Source organism: Artemia franciscana, chromosome 20 (genome assembly GCF_032884065.1).
Source record: "Artemia franciscana chromosome 20, ASM3288406v1, whole genome shotgun sequence".
NCBI classification, from domain to species: domain Eukaryota; kingdom Metazoa; phylum Arthropoda; class Branchiopoda; order Anostraca; family Artemiidae; genus Artemia; species Artemia franciscana.
Genome location: NC_088882.1, coordinates 23,471,719 through 23,485,577, shown reverse-complemented (window position 1 = coordinate 23,485,577; position 13,859 = coordinate 23,471,719). Strand labels below are relative to the sequence as shown.

The 13,859-nt window shown below is 40.5% G+C and overlaps 1 protein-coding gene across 4 annotated transcripts in view; it reads left to right on the top strand.

Moving 5' to 3' along the window:
* Nucleotides 1-13,859, top strand: part of LOC136039927 (uncharacterized) — a 125,033-nt gene that overhangs the window by 55,380 nt on the left and 55,794 nt on the right. For all 4 annotated transcript variants that reach the window (XM_065723913.1, XM_065723915.1, XM_065723912.1 and 1 more), the window contains 2 exons: nucleotides 5,094-5,250; nucleotides 11,532-11,734. In XM_065723913.1, the coding sequence (XP_065579985.1) occupies nucleotides 5,094-5,250; nucleotides 11,532-11,734 (360 nt within the window). The remainder of the gene's footprint in view (nucleotides 1-5,093; nucleotides 5,251-11,531; nucleotides 11,735-13,859) is intronic.

Below are 13,859 nucleotides of genomic sequence, written 5' to 3'. Positions count from 1 at the left end.
CACCTTACTCTTATAGGTCGAAATTAATAATATAAGTTTTTCCTCGGATATTGCTTTGTCACCTTTTTGGAAGTCCATACAATCATAGTTTTTTTTTATTTAGTTCAACATCCTCCTAAATATTCCTTAAAAGCTTCACCTTACTACCGTTAGCTTGCGCAGTAGCAGTAGTTGTAGCAGCATTAGTATTAGTATGTGCAAAGCACCTTTGATTTCTTCAACTTCCCCTTCAACTCATGCTGAAAGTTTCAGCTTAATTTATACCATCAAGCGTTCCTGAAGCTTTTCTGGTGCCTCTGCTTGACAACCTATGTGGGCATAGTTTGTTTGAATTACAGTTTCTATACATCCCAAATTATTCCCAAATCCTTAGTTTTAATAGTAGTTGTAGTAGCTGTAGAATTAGTTATAGCAGCCTAAACTTTAGTGCAGTAGTAGTAATAGAAGTAATAATAATAGTAACAGTAGCAGTAGTGTGAGTAGAAGCAGTAGCATTAGGGTGCAAATATTTTCTTTTGGTTAGTTCAACATTCCTCACAACAAGCCCTGTTAGTTTCAACTCCACACACCAAACTGTTCCTAAGATATTACTATTACACTCTTTTGACCACCTGCACACAGAGGACGTGTTCTGATTTGGTTCACATTTCCCCCTCATTTTTTTTGAAATTTTCCCCTTCATGCCCTTAGGCATAGTTGTACTAGTAATTACAGTAGTGGTATTGATATTACTAGTAATAGCAGTGAATAGCGGTAGTACCACTAGCAGTTTTAGTATTAAACTATTGCCTTTTGGTTAATTTAACACCTCTATCATCAAATCTTGGAAGTTTCAGCTCAGTATAATTAGCCATTGCTATGAAACTCCTGATATATCCTTTTAATAACCTCTATGTTCATATAATTCTTGGAATTTTCATCTCAGTGCTCTTAATAGTTGGGCTTTAGTAGTTTAGGCTACAAGTAGTTGCAGCTGAAGTAGTGGTAGTAAATTTAGCATTAACAGTAGTATTAGCAGTAGTGTGTACATATTGCCTTTTGGTGAAAATATCTTCCTCTTTAAATATCCTCTGAAAGTTTCAACTTAATCCCCAAATCCATTATTGAGATACGCTATTTTGACAATGTACATGCACATAGCGTCTTTGGATTTAATTCAAACTTCCCCTTAACACTGTAAATTGAGTAGTGTGGTAGTAGTAGTGATGGTAGTTGTACTATTGATAGCATGCATATATGGCCTTTTTGATCATCTTGTCATTTCTTGAATTTTCTAAATTAATATACTCAGTTATTCATGTATTGTACCCTTTTGAGGATCCGTACACACATAAAATGTTTTAATTTAGTTGAACACTCCTCATAAAATTCTCTGAAAGGCTCACCCGAATACCCCTGGTCTTCTTGGAAAGTAAAGTTCAAACATGCGTACCTTTCTCAGTAACATATACTATGTGTAAACAATGAACGAATTGCCTAACTTACTTTAGCTAACTAACTTATATGCCCTGGGCATAACTTACAACCCTTGTCCATGGGCTCAGGGGGATTGTGTCCACCCTAAAGACATTGTTATATGATTTTTGGACTATTGGTAAAGAAATGCCTATCTAATAATTTCAATTGAACGTGTTTTAGGATAAGAGGATGTCAGGAAGGGGGCTAGTTGCCTGCCATCATGTTTACCTTTTTAAAGAAAACTAGAACCATACGTTTCAAATCGAATGATCCTCTTCTAAGGCTCATTCGACAACTTCTTCCCTTAAAACCTAGTATACCTTCTACGACAACAAAAGGCCATCTCAAAATTTCTATCAGATACATTTTGGGAAAATATGAGGTGTGGGGGGGTATCCGCTCTCCGATCACTTTGAATCTTAAAAGGGGCACTAGAACTTCTGATTACCAATCCATTGTTCCCCTCCGAAATTTATAGGACAACCATTTCTGTAAAAACCTTACATGGCCCCAGGGCATAACTTATACCCTTGCGGTGAGGGATCTTGGGGGGGGGGGTCATCCTCAAAGACATAATTCCGGGACTTTACAACGACTTTGAAGAAAATGGCTATCTCAAAATTTTTATTGGATAGGTTTGGGAAAATGGTGGGGGTGGGAGGGGTGCTAGTGGCCCTCCAATCAGTTTTGACTATTGAAAAGGGCACTAGCCTTTCCAATTTCCAATCTCAGGGCATAACTTACAACCTTTGCCCCGAAGGTAGAGGGGGGGAGGGGTTGTCAACCTTGAAGACATAGTGGGGTGTGCGAGTGGGGTGACTAGTGCCATTTAATGTCACAATAAGTGACAACTCTATCCCCGTACTTGAGTCCAAAGCTCAACTTCTGGGTTGTGCAAGTCCTAATATGATCAATAATATAGTTAAATAGCTCAGGAGCAACTGAATAACCTTGCCTGACTCGTGTTCCTACTGGAAGAACCCGCTACGTCTACGATTCACTTCCATACAGCTCTCAGTCTCTTCATGCATGGCATGAGTAGGCAGACATGTTTTGACGGGAGGTCAGTATTAGAAAGGATATTCCATAGAGAATCTCAGTCAGCTCAGTCGAATGCTGCCTTGAAATCAACATAAGCAAGGAAAGCCTGCTGGCGGAACTCGTTCGCCTTGTCGATGATTTGCCTTATGGAGAATATCTGCTCTGTTGTTGATGGGCCAGGCATAAAACCAGTTTGCTTGACTCTGCATTTTCGTCGGATGTTCGAAAAGCATCGTTGCAGCAAAACCATAGCAAAGAGCTTGCATGGTACCGAGAGGAGTGTTATCCCACTGTAATTCTCGCACTCCCTCCTGGAACCATTTCTCTTCCATAGTGGTAAGATTAGTCCTGTACACCAGTCTTTTGGTATGGTCTGCGAGTCCCGTATTGCATTGAATAACATTTGGAGCTATAACAGGATAGTGCCACAGCCGTTTTTTAGGAGCTCCGCGGCGATTCTACAGATTCCAGTGATCGCAGATCACAGGTTGGGATATGGCAGGAGTCGCTACAGATGGAGAGAGAGGAGACGCATTAAGCAGAGATGAAAAGTGTTCATTCCACCTTGAAAGGTTGGACACTATGTCTTCAAGCAGCACTCCGTCCACATTTTGCACACTTTCTATTGGTTGAGCACACTGGCCCGAGTGGTCACGTAAGTGTTTGTACACAGCACCTGCGTCCTTCCTCTTGGCAGCTTTTAGCGTTACAATGCGCTTCTCTGCCTTCTGAAATTTATGCTTGAGACGAATTTTTGCAACTACTAGTCGGTGATCAGTATTATCCAGGTCACCACCACGAAACGAGTGGCAATTAGAAACCGACAACTTCCATCACCGAGAAATAATGATATAATTATCCTTTTCTTTGTGACGTCGTCGTTACTGAGTATACTGATGAATTCGAGGTCTTTCAAAACTGTGTCGGAGATAACAAGCTGGGTGCTGAAGATCTGAAGCAGACGATTTCTATTGTCATTTGTTACGTCCGGAGTAATATGCCCTATGACTTCTTTTCATATGACTGTGGGATCTAACGGTGGCGTTGAAGTCCCCAAGAAGAAGCAATATATCATGGGGAGAGGCAGAAAAAATCAGTTGTGTGAGGTCTGTTTAAAACTGGTCCTTAACATAGGGGTCAACCTTATGTGTTGGCATATTGCATACAACTACAAAGAATCTTCCATGACGATGTCTCTAGCGAGCTATGAGGAGACGCTCTGATATGGCATTATGGGATATAAGCGCATTTCTCAAAATTTTTATTGGATAGGTTTGGGAAAATGGTGGGGGTGGGAGGGGTGCTAGTGGCCCTCCAATCAGTTTTGACTATTGAAAAGGGCACTAGCCTTTCCAATTTCCAATCTCAGGGCATAACTTACAACCTTTGCCCCGAAGGTAGAGGGGGGGGAGGGGTTGTCAACCTTGAAGACATAGTTCCAGACCTTTTAACCACGCTGAACAAATTGACTATCTCAAAATTTTTATTGGATGTGTTTGGGAAATAGTAGGCGTGTGAGTGGGGTTAGTTCCCCTCCAATCACTTTCGATGATTATTAAAAAGGGCACTAGCCGCTTCAATTTTTAATCAAATGAGCCTTTTTCGAAGTTTCTATGACAACAAATGCCCATCTCAAAAGTTCTATAAGCTGAATTTCGGGAAAATACGAGGTGGGGGGGGCGGGCATCCACTCTCCAATCAGTTTTAATATTAAAACTGGTTTTGGAACTTCTAATTATCAATCCCCCTCCGAAGTTTATTCGGTCACCCTTTCTATATAAACCATAAATGCCCCCAGAACATAATTTAAAACCCTTGCCCTGACGACTTCGGTTGGAGGGGGTTTGTCATCCTCATATACATAATTTCCGGACCTTCCTACTACGTTGAACAAGATGGCTATCTCAAAATGTTGTTTGAATGTGTTTGGAGAAATGGTGGGCACAGAAGGGGTGTTAGTTGTTCTTCAAACATTTTGACTATTAAATAGGACACTTGTCCTTCCAATTTCCAATCGAATGAGCCGTTTTTGAAGTTTCTACGACAACTTCTTCGATACGAAGTGCCCCGCTAAAGAAAAAATAAATATTGTGCCCGCATCTTTCTCCACTTAGGCATATATTTATCAGCGTTTAGAGGTGGTGGGGGTGGGGATGGAATTTGTCGTTATCTTTCAGGTTTTTCAATGAAAACACTCCTCCCCCCCGAAACAAGAGGTATTTTGAAAATCAAGAGGGGCATGAAATCTAGGGGGCATGCGCCTCCTACCCAAATTGACGCCTTTACCCAGTATATAATAAGAAATCCGATTTAAAAATGAGAAAAAGGTCGGGGAAATGCTCAGGAATTAAATCAGTGACAAGTAATGATGTAAATGTCTCTGGGGCTTTCAAGCGCTTAATAAAATGATAATTTGTTAGTTTTAATTACATGATTGTACTGCGTAAATGAAATTTTGGCTAAGAAGTTTTTAGCCCTGATTCGGCTTTTATGAAGTTTTGTCAAGTTTTATCAGTTTTATCAAGTTTTATCAAGCTCCCACGTCTCCCCGTTTCTTTTTTAGATAAGTTCTTTCAAATTTCCTTTAATTTTAGGTTTCATCGGAAAAAGTTTAAGTCGTCACTTGAATTGTTTATGGAATTATGGTTGTAAAGGTGTTGTAGGTAGCCTTTGTTTGCTAATTGGTTTTCCTGTCATTTGCTGCCTTGTTTGCGTGACTTCTTTTACTCTGGCTGTGTTTTCACCTCTATGGTAAGTACAACTTATTAAATCATTTATTTATGGATACTTTTCATCATTTTTTTTCCTGCCATGTCTGCCTTGCATCTGTCAACCCACTTCTTTCTTTTAGATTCTATGATTTTTTTTTGCAACCTAGTGTGCCATTTTGGAGTCGATTTCTGTGCTAAGCAACCTTCTTAGTTACTTAATCCTCATGCCGCGATGGCGTTTAGAGCGTCGTCAGCCTTCTCCACGTGGAGCGGTATGCCGCAAGGGTCTCTGCATCAGACAACAAAATTTCAGCTTGGTCCAGGAAACTCCCGAGACTGTCACTCCACTGGAACTTGGGTCTTCCATTTTGACGCTTCCAGCCACTGCTGGTTGGTTCAAAGTCGTAATGAATCCGAGTCGTAGTGTCGGCATGCAATAGCAAAAGATGTCCAGACCAATGAAGTGACCGCTCGGCACCCAGGTGTGACAAAGATGACTGGGAAGTCATACTTCGTAGGCGGTCGTTACTATCAAAGTCTGTCCATTGGATGCCCTCGATTGTCCGGAGCCACTTGGATTGAAGAGCGTTGAGACAGCGCTGGACAGTTGCAGTTGCAGGCTAAATTTTACCTCTGTATAGTAGGAAAGAATAGACTAACCCTCCAAGGATAATTATTCTGGTGGCCAGTTTGATCATTGGCTTCTTTCAAATATGGCTCGCTCTACCGAAGACGGTAGAGGCCTTGGCTGCGTGGGCAGCAACCTCATGGTCGATGCAGCCATCCGATGATATAATAGAACCAAGATAGGTAAAGTAGTTAACCACTTCGGTTTGGTTTCCGCGACCAAGTAATTAGAATTGTCAGTGTCAGACTTTGGCTAAACTACCATGACTTTTGTCTTCCTCAGGTTAATGAATAGTCCTGTCCTGGCAGCTTCACCAAGAAGCGTGCTTAGAGCCATGACCAGCTGTGACTTGTAGTTGGTGACTAGTGCCATTTAATGTCACAATAAGTGACAACTCTATCCCCGTACTTGAGTCCAAAGCTCAACTTCTGGGTTGTGCAAGTCCTAATATGATCAATAATATAGTTAAATAGCTCAGGAGCAACTGAACAACCTTGCCTGACTCGTGTTCCTACTGGAAGAACCCGCTACGTCTACGATTCACTTCCATACAGCTCTCAGTCTCTTCATGCATGGCATGAGTAGGCAGACATGTTTTGACGGGAGGTCAGTATTAGAAAGGATATTCCTTAGAGAATCTCAGTCAGCTCAGTCGAATGCTGCCTTGAAATCAACATAAGCAAGGAAAGCCTGCTGGCGGAACTCGTTCGCCTTGTCGATGATTTGTCTTATGGAGAATATCTGCTCTGTTGTTGATGGGCCAGGCATAAAACCAGTTTGCTTGACTCTGCATTTTCGTCGGATGTTCGAAAAGCATCGTTGCAGCAAAACCATAGCAAAGAGCTTGCGTGGTACCGAGAGGAGTGTTATCCTACTGTAATTCTCGCACTCCCTCCTGGAACCATTTCTCTTCCATAGTGGTAAGATTAGTCCTGTACACCAGTCTTTTGGGATGGTCTGCGAGTCCCGTATTGCATTGAATAACATTTGGAGCTATAACAGGATAGTGCCACAGCCGTTTTTTAGGAGCTCCGCGGCGATTCTACAGATTCCAGTGATCGCAGATCACAGGTTGGGATATGGCAGGAGTCGCTACAGATGGAGAGAGAGGAGATGCATTAAGCAGAGATGAAAAGTGTTCATTCCACCTTGAAAGGTTGGACACTATGTCTTCAAGCAGCACTCAGTCCACATTTTGCACACTTTCTATTGGTTGAGCACACTGGCCCGAGTGGTCACGTAAGTGTTTGTACACAGCACCAGCGTCCTTCCTCTTGGCAGCTTTTAGCGTTACAATGCGCTTCTCTGCCTTCTGAAATTTATGCTTGAGACGAATTTTTGCAACTACTAGTCGGTGATCAGTATTATCCAGGTCACCACCACGAAACGAGTGGCAATTAGAAACCGACAACTTCCATCACCGAGAAATAATGATATAATTATCCTTTTCTTTGTGACGTCGTCGTTACTATACTGAGTATACTGATGAATTCGAGGTCTTTCAAAACTGTGTCGGAGATAACAAGCTGGGTGCTGAAGATCTGAAGCAGACGATTTCTATTGTCATTAGTTACGTCCGGAGTAATATGCCCTATGACTTCTTTTCATATGACTGTGGGATCTAACGGTGGCGTTGAAGTCCCCAAGAAGAAGCAATATATCATGGGGAGAGGCAGAAAAAATCAGTTGTGTGAGGTCTGTTTAAAACTGGTCCTTAACATAGGGGTCAACCTTATGTGTTGGCATATTGCATACAACTACAAAGAATCTTCCATGACGATGTCTCTAGCGAGCTATGAGGAGACGCTCTGATATGGCATTATGGGATATAAGCGCATTTCTAGCTCTTTTATGAAGAACTAGACCAACACCAGCTCTCTTTGTGTTGCCAGTGCCCGACCAAATTAGACTGTAATTGTCACTGATGGATTTCTCACCTTTTCCTGGCAAATGCGTTTCTGTAATGCCAGCAATAGCAACAGAAAACTACTTAAGCTCTTTAGCGTTAAGTAGCTCAGCGCCTGGAAAATTCAGAGTCAGAATATTCCAAGTAGCAATTTTCATACCGCTCTTTTCAAGGGGGTTTAATCTTCGGGTGGTTTGACTATCGTCGTCAGGATATCCGGGGACATGCTGGGGTTGGCATGTAAATGGGAAATCCAAGCATGGTAAATGGAAGTCGGCATGGTAAATGGGAAATCCAAGCATGGTAAATGGAAGTCGGCATGGTAAATGGGAAATGGGGATCCAAGGCTTGATTGATGCTTTTCATTGCATCAGAGTTTTCCTTGCCGAAGCAAGTCCAGGGAACTGGGTGCAAGTCTGTCGCCCAACCCTCTTCACTTTACCTGGACTTGGGACCGGCAATTGTGACCAGATGATACACAACAGGTGGGATACGCAACAAGTTTACAGAAGTTGTTGTCCATGAATATGGATCCTATGCCCTGCCGCAGCTGTCCTCCTATAGAGGATCCTCCCACGATAGTGTTCTGCTTCACCATGCAATTTAACCCATTGCTAGAGGAAGGTTTGTAACTCAAGGGATGTGTCCTCACACCGGTAGGCCCTCCTGAGTGTACATTCGAGAGGCCTTCTTCCTCCTCCACCTATATTTATAACCCCCGGATGAAGGTATCCCAGTTTCCATTATAGACCCCCGAGACTAGGTCCCTCCTTAATCTCTGTCTCCTAGTGGAGGTACTCAACATATCTTTCGGACATTCCCCTATCCGCCACTTGGGGACATGCTGAGTGGCCTTGGGGAGGCCTCTAATGAGAATATGACTCAGTAAGTACTCAGAAGTAGATACTCATGCGCTTGGTAATTAATTCCGTATTAAAGGCTATTGATGAGCATAGAATCAAATGGAGAAGTAAAGTTCTCGTAGATTTAAATTATGTTCAAGATTTGAGTTTACTAGCTGAAAATGTTAGCAAAATGGAGTGTTTTTTTATTGTTCTTAAAGTGCAGGGCGCAAGAATAGATTTGAAAATTACTGATAAGACGGCTAAGGAGTTTAGACTGGAAATAAGAGAAGGCGAACAAGGGGGGCTGGGTTATCAGAAGATCGATCAAGTGGATAGCTTTGCTCACCTGTGTAGTAGTATTAGCCAAGATAGTGGATGCAGTGACGATGTTAAATGTAGAATAGCCAAGCCCTAGGTTTTTACTTTCCAGTTGAAAAAGGTATGGAAGATAAGTCAGTGAACCAAGACCAGTAGCGGATACAGGGGTGGGGGGTCTACCACCCAGTTGGTGTGGGCAAAAAGTTCTATTATCATTTTCTGTGACTTGATTGCGAGATGAACGCATTTTTGAAAAGGAATTGGCGATACTTGCTCTGCTTGCCTGAAGCCTTCAGGGAATTGCCAGAGCGTTTGGTGTCACCCGAGCTTACAGGGTTTTTTGTAACATGTCAATGTAAATCGCTGAAGCCCCTAAAATTGTGCGTGTCAAAACCTGTTTCTTTTTCAGCTACTAAGCAAATTTCTTGAAATAAGTGCAATAACAGACATGCCGTAGGGTTTGTCGCGATTCTAAAAGGATTTAAAAAGCCAAAAATTTTTCACCACTTATGATTTCAAAGCGAAGACAGCAGAAAACTCTTGACAGCGTTTTGGATCGTAAGCTGGGCGATTGGAAGGTGTAATTGAAGATAGAAACAATGAGAATTTCAGTGTTCATAGCGATTCCGGCGCTTTGACGAATAATGAGATTGTGCGTGATTCGTTTGCAGCAATTGGAGTTTCTAGCCTAAAAGAAACATAAAATTTATCAGCACGTTCTGGGAATATGGTATCGGAAGCTATATCGATGGCATTGAAAAACTGGATGATCCTGCGCTATATCAATTGCTTCAAAATCCATGGATTCTGCCAAGTAACTACAGCCCGCCTTATTCAGTTCAGAGCGCAGGGACGAAAGGAGAATTTTCAATCCTACTCGCCTTGACGTTTTTTATTGTCTAGTACTTTCAAGTAAGATGAGGTGCTTATTCTGTAAATGTTTTATTTGTTTATTGTAAAAGGGTTGGAGGCCCCAATCAATTGCAAACATTGGTAAAGAAATCCCTTGTGACTTGTGCTAAGTTAGCTGGAAAAGGTGGTGACTTGGTTGCTCATGAAAATAACCAGTATCATCGCGATTCAGTTGACGCAGACAAACATTTTTTTCTAAAATATAATAACCATGAAACCAACATGGGAACTTCCGAGAACTTTTAAAAGGGGTGACACCACTTTAAAACACAATTTGAAAAGCTCAGTTGCAAACGCTACTTATTTAAGCCAAACAACGCAAAATGGATAATTAAATATTGTGCCAATGAGATTCTTAAAGAAGTTCTTACGTGAGTTCATTTTGCCAAATTCTACATGTGTCACAAAAGTCACAACGCAGTATTTACCTTTGCTACAATTACAACTACAGACAGACAGACTACAATTACAGACTCGACTCGGTCTGTGATATATTTTTTCCGATATGTCAGCGCCCTTGCAAATTCTTTTAACCCTACCTATCAGTGTGGCGCCTGTTGAACAAAGTTTTTTAACTAGAGAAGATTGAAAACTTGGGCAAGAAATAAATTGACGGAAGAAAGACTCATCGGATATAGGCTTTCCCTATAAATGTAGTTTTGTGGATATTTTCAGAACTGATAGTTAAATGACGGATAGAAGCAGATGCATGCAAATTTCAATAAAACTAAGGTACATTAAGCTTAGTTTAGAATGGGAATTTTTGCAACAAAACACCCTCTCCCTGCTTCCTACAATGATTGATGCGCTATTAAGCAAGATTAGAATATTAGAAGCTACAGTGATGACAGCTGTCGAGTATGGTTCTGAAACGTGGTCGCTCCGAAGGGCGAATTGGGGTTTGTTATATCTTTTTCAGAGAAATTCTCCATGGATTCTTTTGGGTACCCGGCTGACTGACCGTATTTCAGAATGTAAACTGTGTGGAAAATGGTGTTCTGTCCCGCTTTTTAGAGCTATAATTAGAGAAAGGTTGACATGGCTAGAGCATGTTATGCGGATGAAGGATGACAGATTGCAAAAGAGTGTCCTTTTTTGCCTACAATCTTGAGCCAAACAAAAAGCAGTTTATCCCCGAATTGGATAGGAGAAGGCCGACAGGGAAGACCTAATGGAAATTAGAAATTGTTTGGAGGGTGTAAAGAGGTAGGCTTTGAATAGATTTGGATGGGGGAGGAGCGTCGCTAGTTGTGTCGGCATCAGGCGGCTTGGTGCTACAATGAGCTGTTAGCGGCAGTAATAGTAATTCTTACTTACTTTTTCTCTTTTTTTACCACTGCAGCTTTCCCCCTTTCACTTAGTTTTTGCTTTTCATTATCTGTATGTGTGTTTTTTACCTTCCAAAGCCAATACATCTGGGGTCCTTTTTGTACTTGTTTGTATATTATCATTCTCATTTTATAGTTATTTTCTGAATGAATAATCACTCTTAAAACCAATTGCATCTTCACTTTCTTCTTTTGTAACTAGCGTAGTTTTTTTTTATGCTGGGACGTTTTTGGTGTTTTTGAGAATGCACTGTTTACATGATTTGTTCACTTGCATAAGTGCTAAGAAAGAACCTTTTGAACTTTGAATTATAACAACTTCCAAATTACTCTTGCCGAGTCTTGTGGATCAAAGGCAAATATTATAAGTATTTTCTTTTTCAGGGTTCCAGTCCTTGTTTTTCTTTTTCACATTTGCATTGTTATGATTTACGATTTTGACTCGCCTGAGGAGAAGCGACTCCCTTGGTGTATTATTGGTCAGGCTCTCCTCATTCACTTGGCAATTGGTGGAATTGTGCAACCAGTTTTATGTCTTTTACTATCTGTAATAATTTTACCAGCGCTGTCGCTAGCTGTGTTCTTAGGTAAGTGTAGTTTGTAAGTTCTGCTACCTATCTCATGTGTGGACGGTAAGGGGATGAACACAGACTGATAATTTCATATTTAGGCTTACTTCAATGGTTGCACACATCTGAATACCCTGGTGCAAGTGTGTGCGCAGAAAATGGAGTTTGCACCCGTCCCTCTTCGTCAAAAAAAAAAAAAAAAAAATAGATTTCACAATTTGCCTCTTCATTTTGCAATTGACCTATTTCTATGTTTTCTCTTATTACCCCTCCTCTGCTGCTACTTAATAAAACGCATCTCGGCATAATGCAACCTGAGGCCAACGTTGCAGCACAAAGCTCCTTCAGTTTCCTAGCCATGTCGGGGCTCCTTGAGCGCCATGCTTTATTAACGTCTGAACCTCAGGTTTACTTTTGTGCATTTGAAAGAAAGTAGAGGCCAAGGCCTGTTAATCATTTTATATGAACGCCTTAGGCCAATTCATGAGCGAATTGCATCATTTGCACAGATCTATGCGCTATATCGAGAAAAACCACTAGATTTAGGAAAAGCCTAGAAATTCTTTTAAAAATCCAGAAGACTTGTAAAAATCCCCAAAATACCTAAATGAAAAAGTTTGCACCTAACAGACCTCAAGAATCCGTATTATAGCGGGGAAACCCCTAGAATGGAAACACTGAAATCATTACATATATTTTACTTGTTTAATTGCCTGATTCTTTGAGGTTTGTGATTCTTTGAGGTTGTGATGGTGTGTTCGTAATCAAGGTTTTACATAAAGGCTCGATACAGTTCATTATAAATGTCGATTATGCTAGTTTCATCTACATTATAATAAAAAACGATCGCTAGTTCATAGTAGCTCAAACATTAATAAATAGTATTACATAAGGGTTCGATTAATTATAAATAGGAAATATGTAAGTTTCATTAGCATCATGGCTTCAGGGACAGGCGAAAACTTAATAAAGAACAAACCATGGCACATATTCAAATTTGTTAGCTGCCTGATTCTCTGAGGTCTGTCTCTTACTATTCCAAATAAGAAAAGCCTTAGGCCTTTTCCTGTTTGTAATTTTCTTTGAAAAAATATCTCTCGTCAAGCATTTTATATAAAGTAATAGACAAGATTTATAAGACAATAGACAAGGACAATAAAAGATAGACAATAGAACAATAAGAAGGACAATAGAAGAAATAGACAATAGACAATAGTAATAGACAAGGCACCAAAACTGCTATCATATTTATTGAAGAAAGGATACAACAAGGCAGCAAAAATTTGTCCTGATAATGAAAAAATCTAGAACACTTTACATAAAGCATCGAAAAAGTTCATCATAAATTGTGTTAGTCAAGAGGATCTCATGTAGTAGTCATTAGTAGAAGTTTTGTTTAGACTTTAAATTGACAAATGTGTAAAAATCGCCCTCGGTAAAAATTGAACTTGTAACCTACAGAGTAAAATTGCAACAGACTATCCACTGCTCAACGCAGGCTTTGAACAACCCATTATTAAAATAACTTATATTATACTTTATAATTAAAAACGAACGCTAGCTCATAGTAACTGAAATATTGATTAATAGATGTGGTCTTAGCTTTAGCGGCAGTATTATGATTGGTAAGTTTTTTGGGTACGGTGCAATATTTTACTTACTTATCATATAATAAGGTCTTTAGGGCTGACAGAATCCCCCAGAGTCATAGGTTAAGGGTTGTAAGTTATGCCCCAGGGGCATATAAGGTTTTTAATGGAAGGGGTGGTCTTGTGAACTTTAGAAGAGGCTCATTTTATTAGAAATGTATAGTTCTAGTTCACTTTTAAGAGTTAAACACAATGGAGAGGAATTAGCCCCCCCCATAACATCCTCTTTTCCCGGAACGTATTCAATTGAAATTGTGAGATAGCTATTTTGTAACCAATTGTTTAAAAATCATACAACAATGTCTTTAGGTTAAATGCGATCCCCCAGAGCCCATTGGCAAGGATTTTAAGTTATACCCAGGAACATACAAGGCTTTTATGGAACGTGTGGTCGTACTATCTTTGGATCGGATGAAGCTCATTTGATTGGAAATCGGAAGTTTTAGTGCCCTTTTTGTGAGTCCAAATGAAGGGAGGGCAATGAGCCCCCCAAA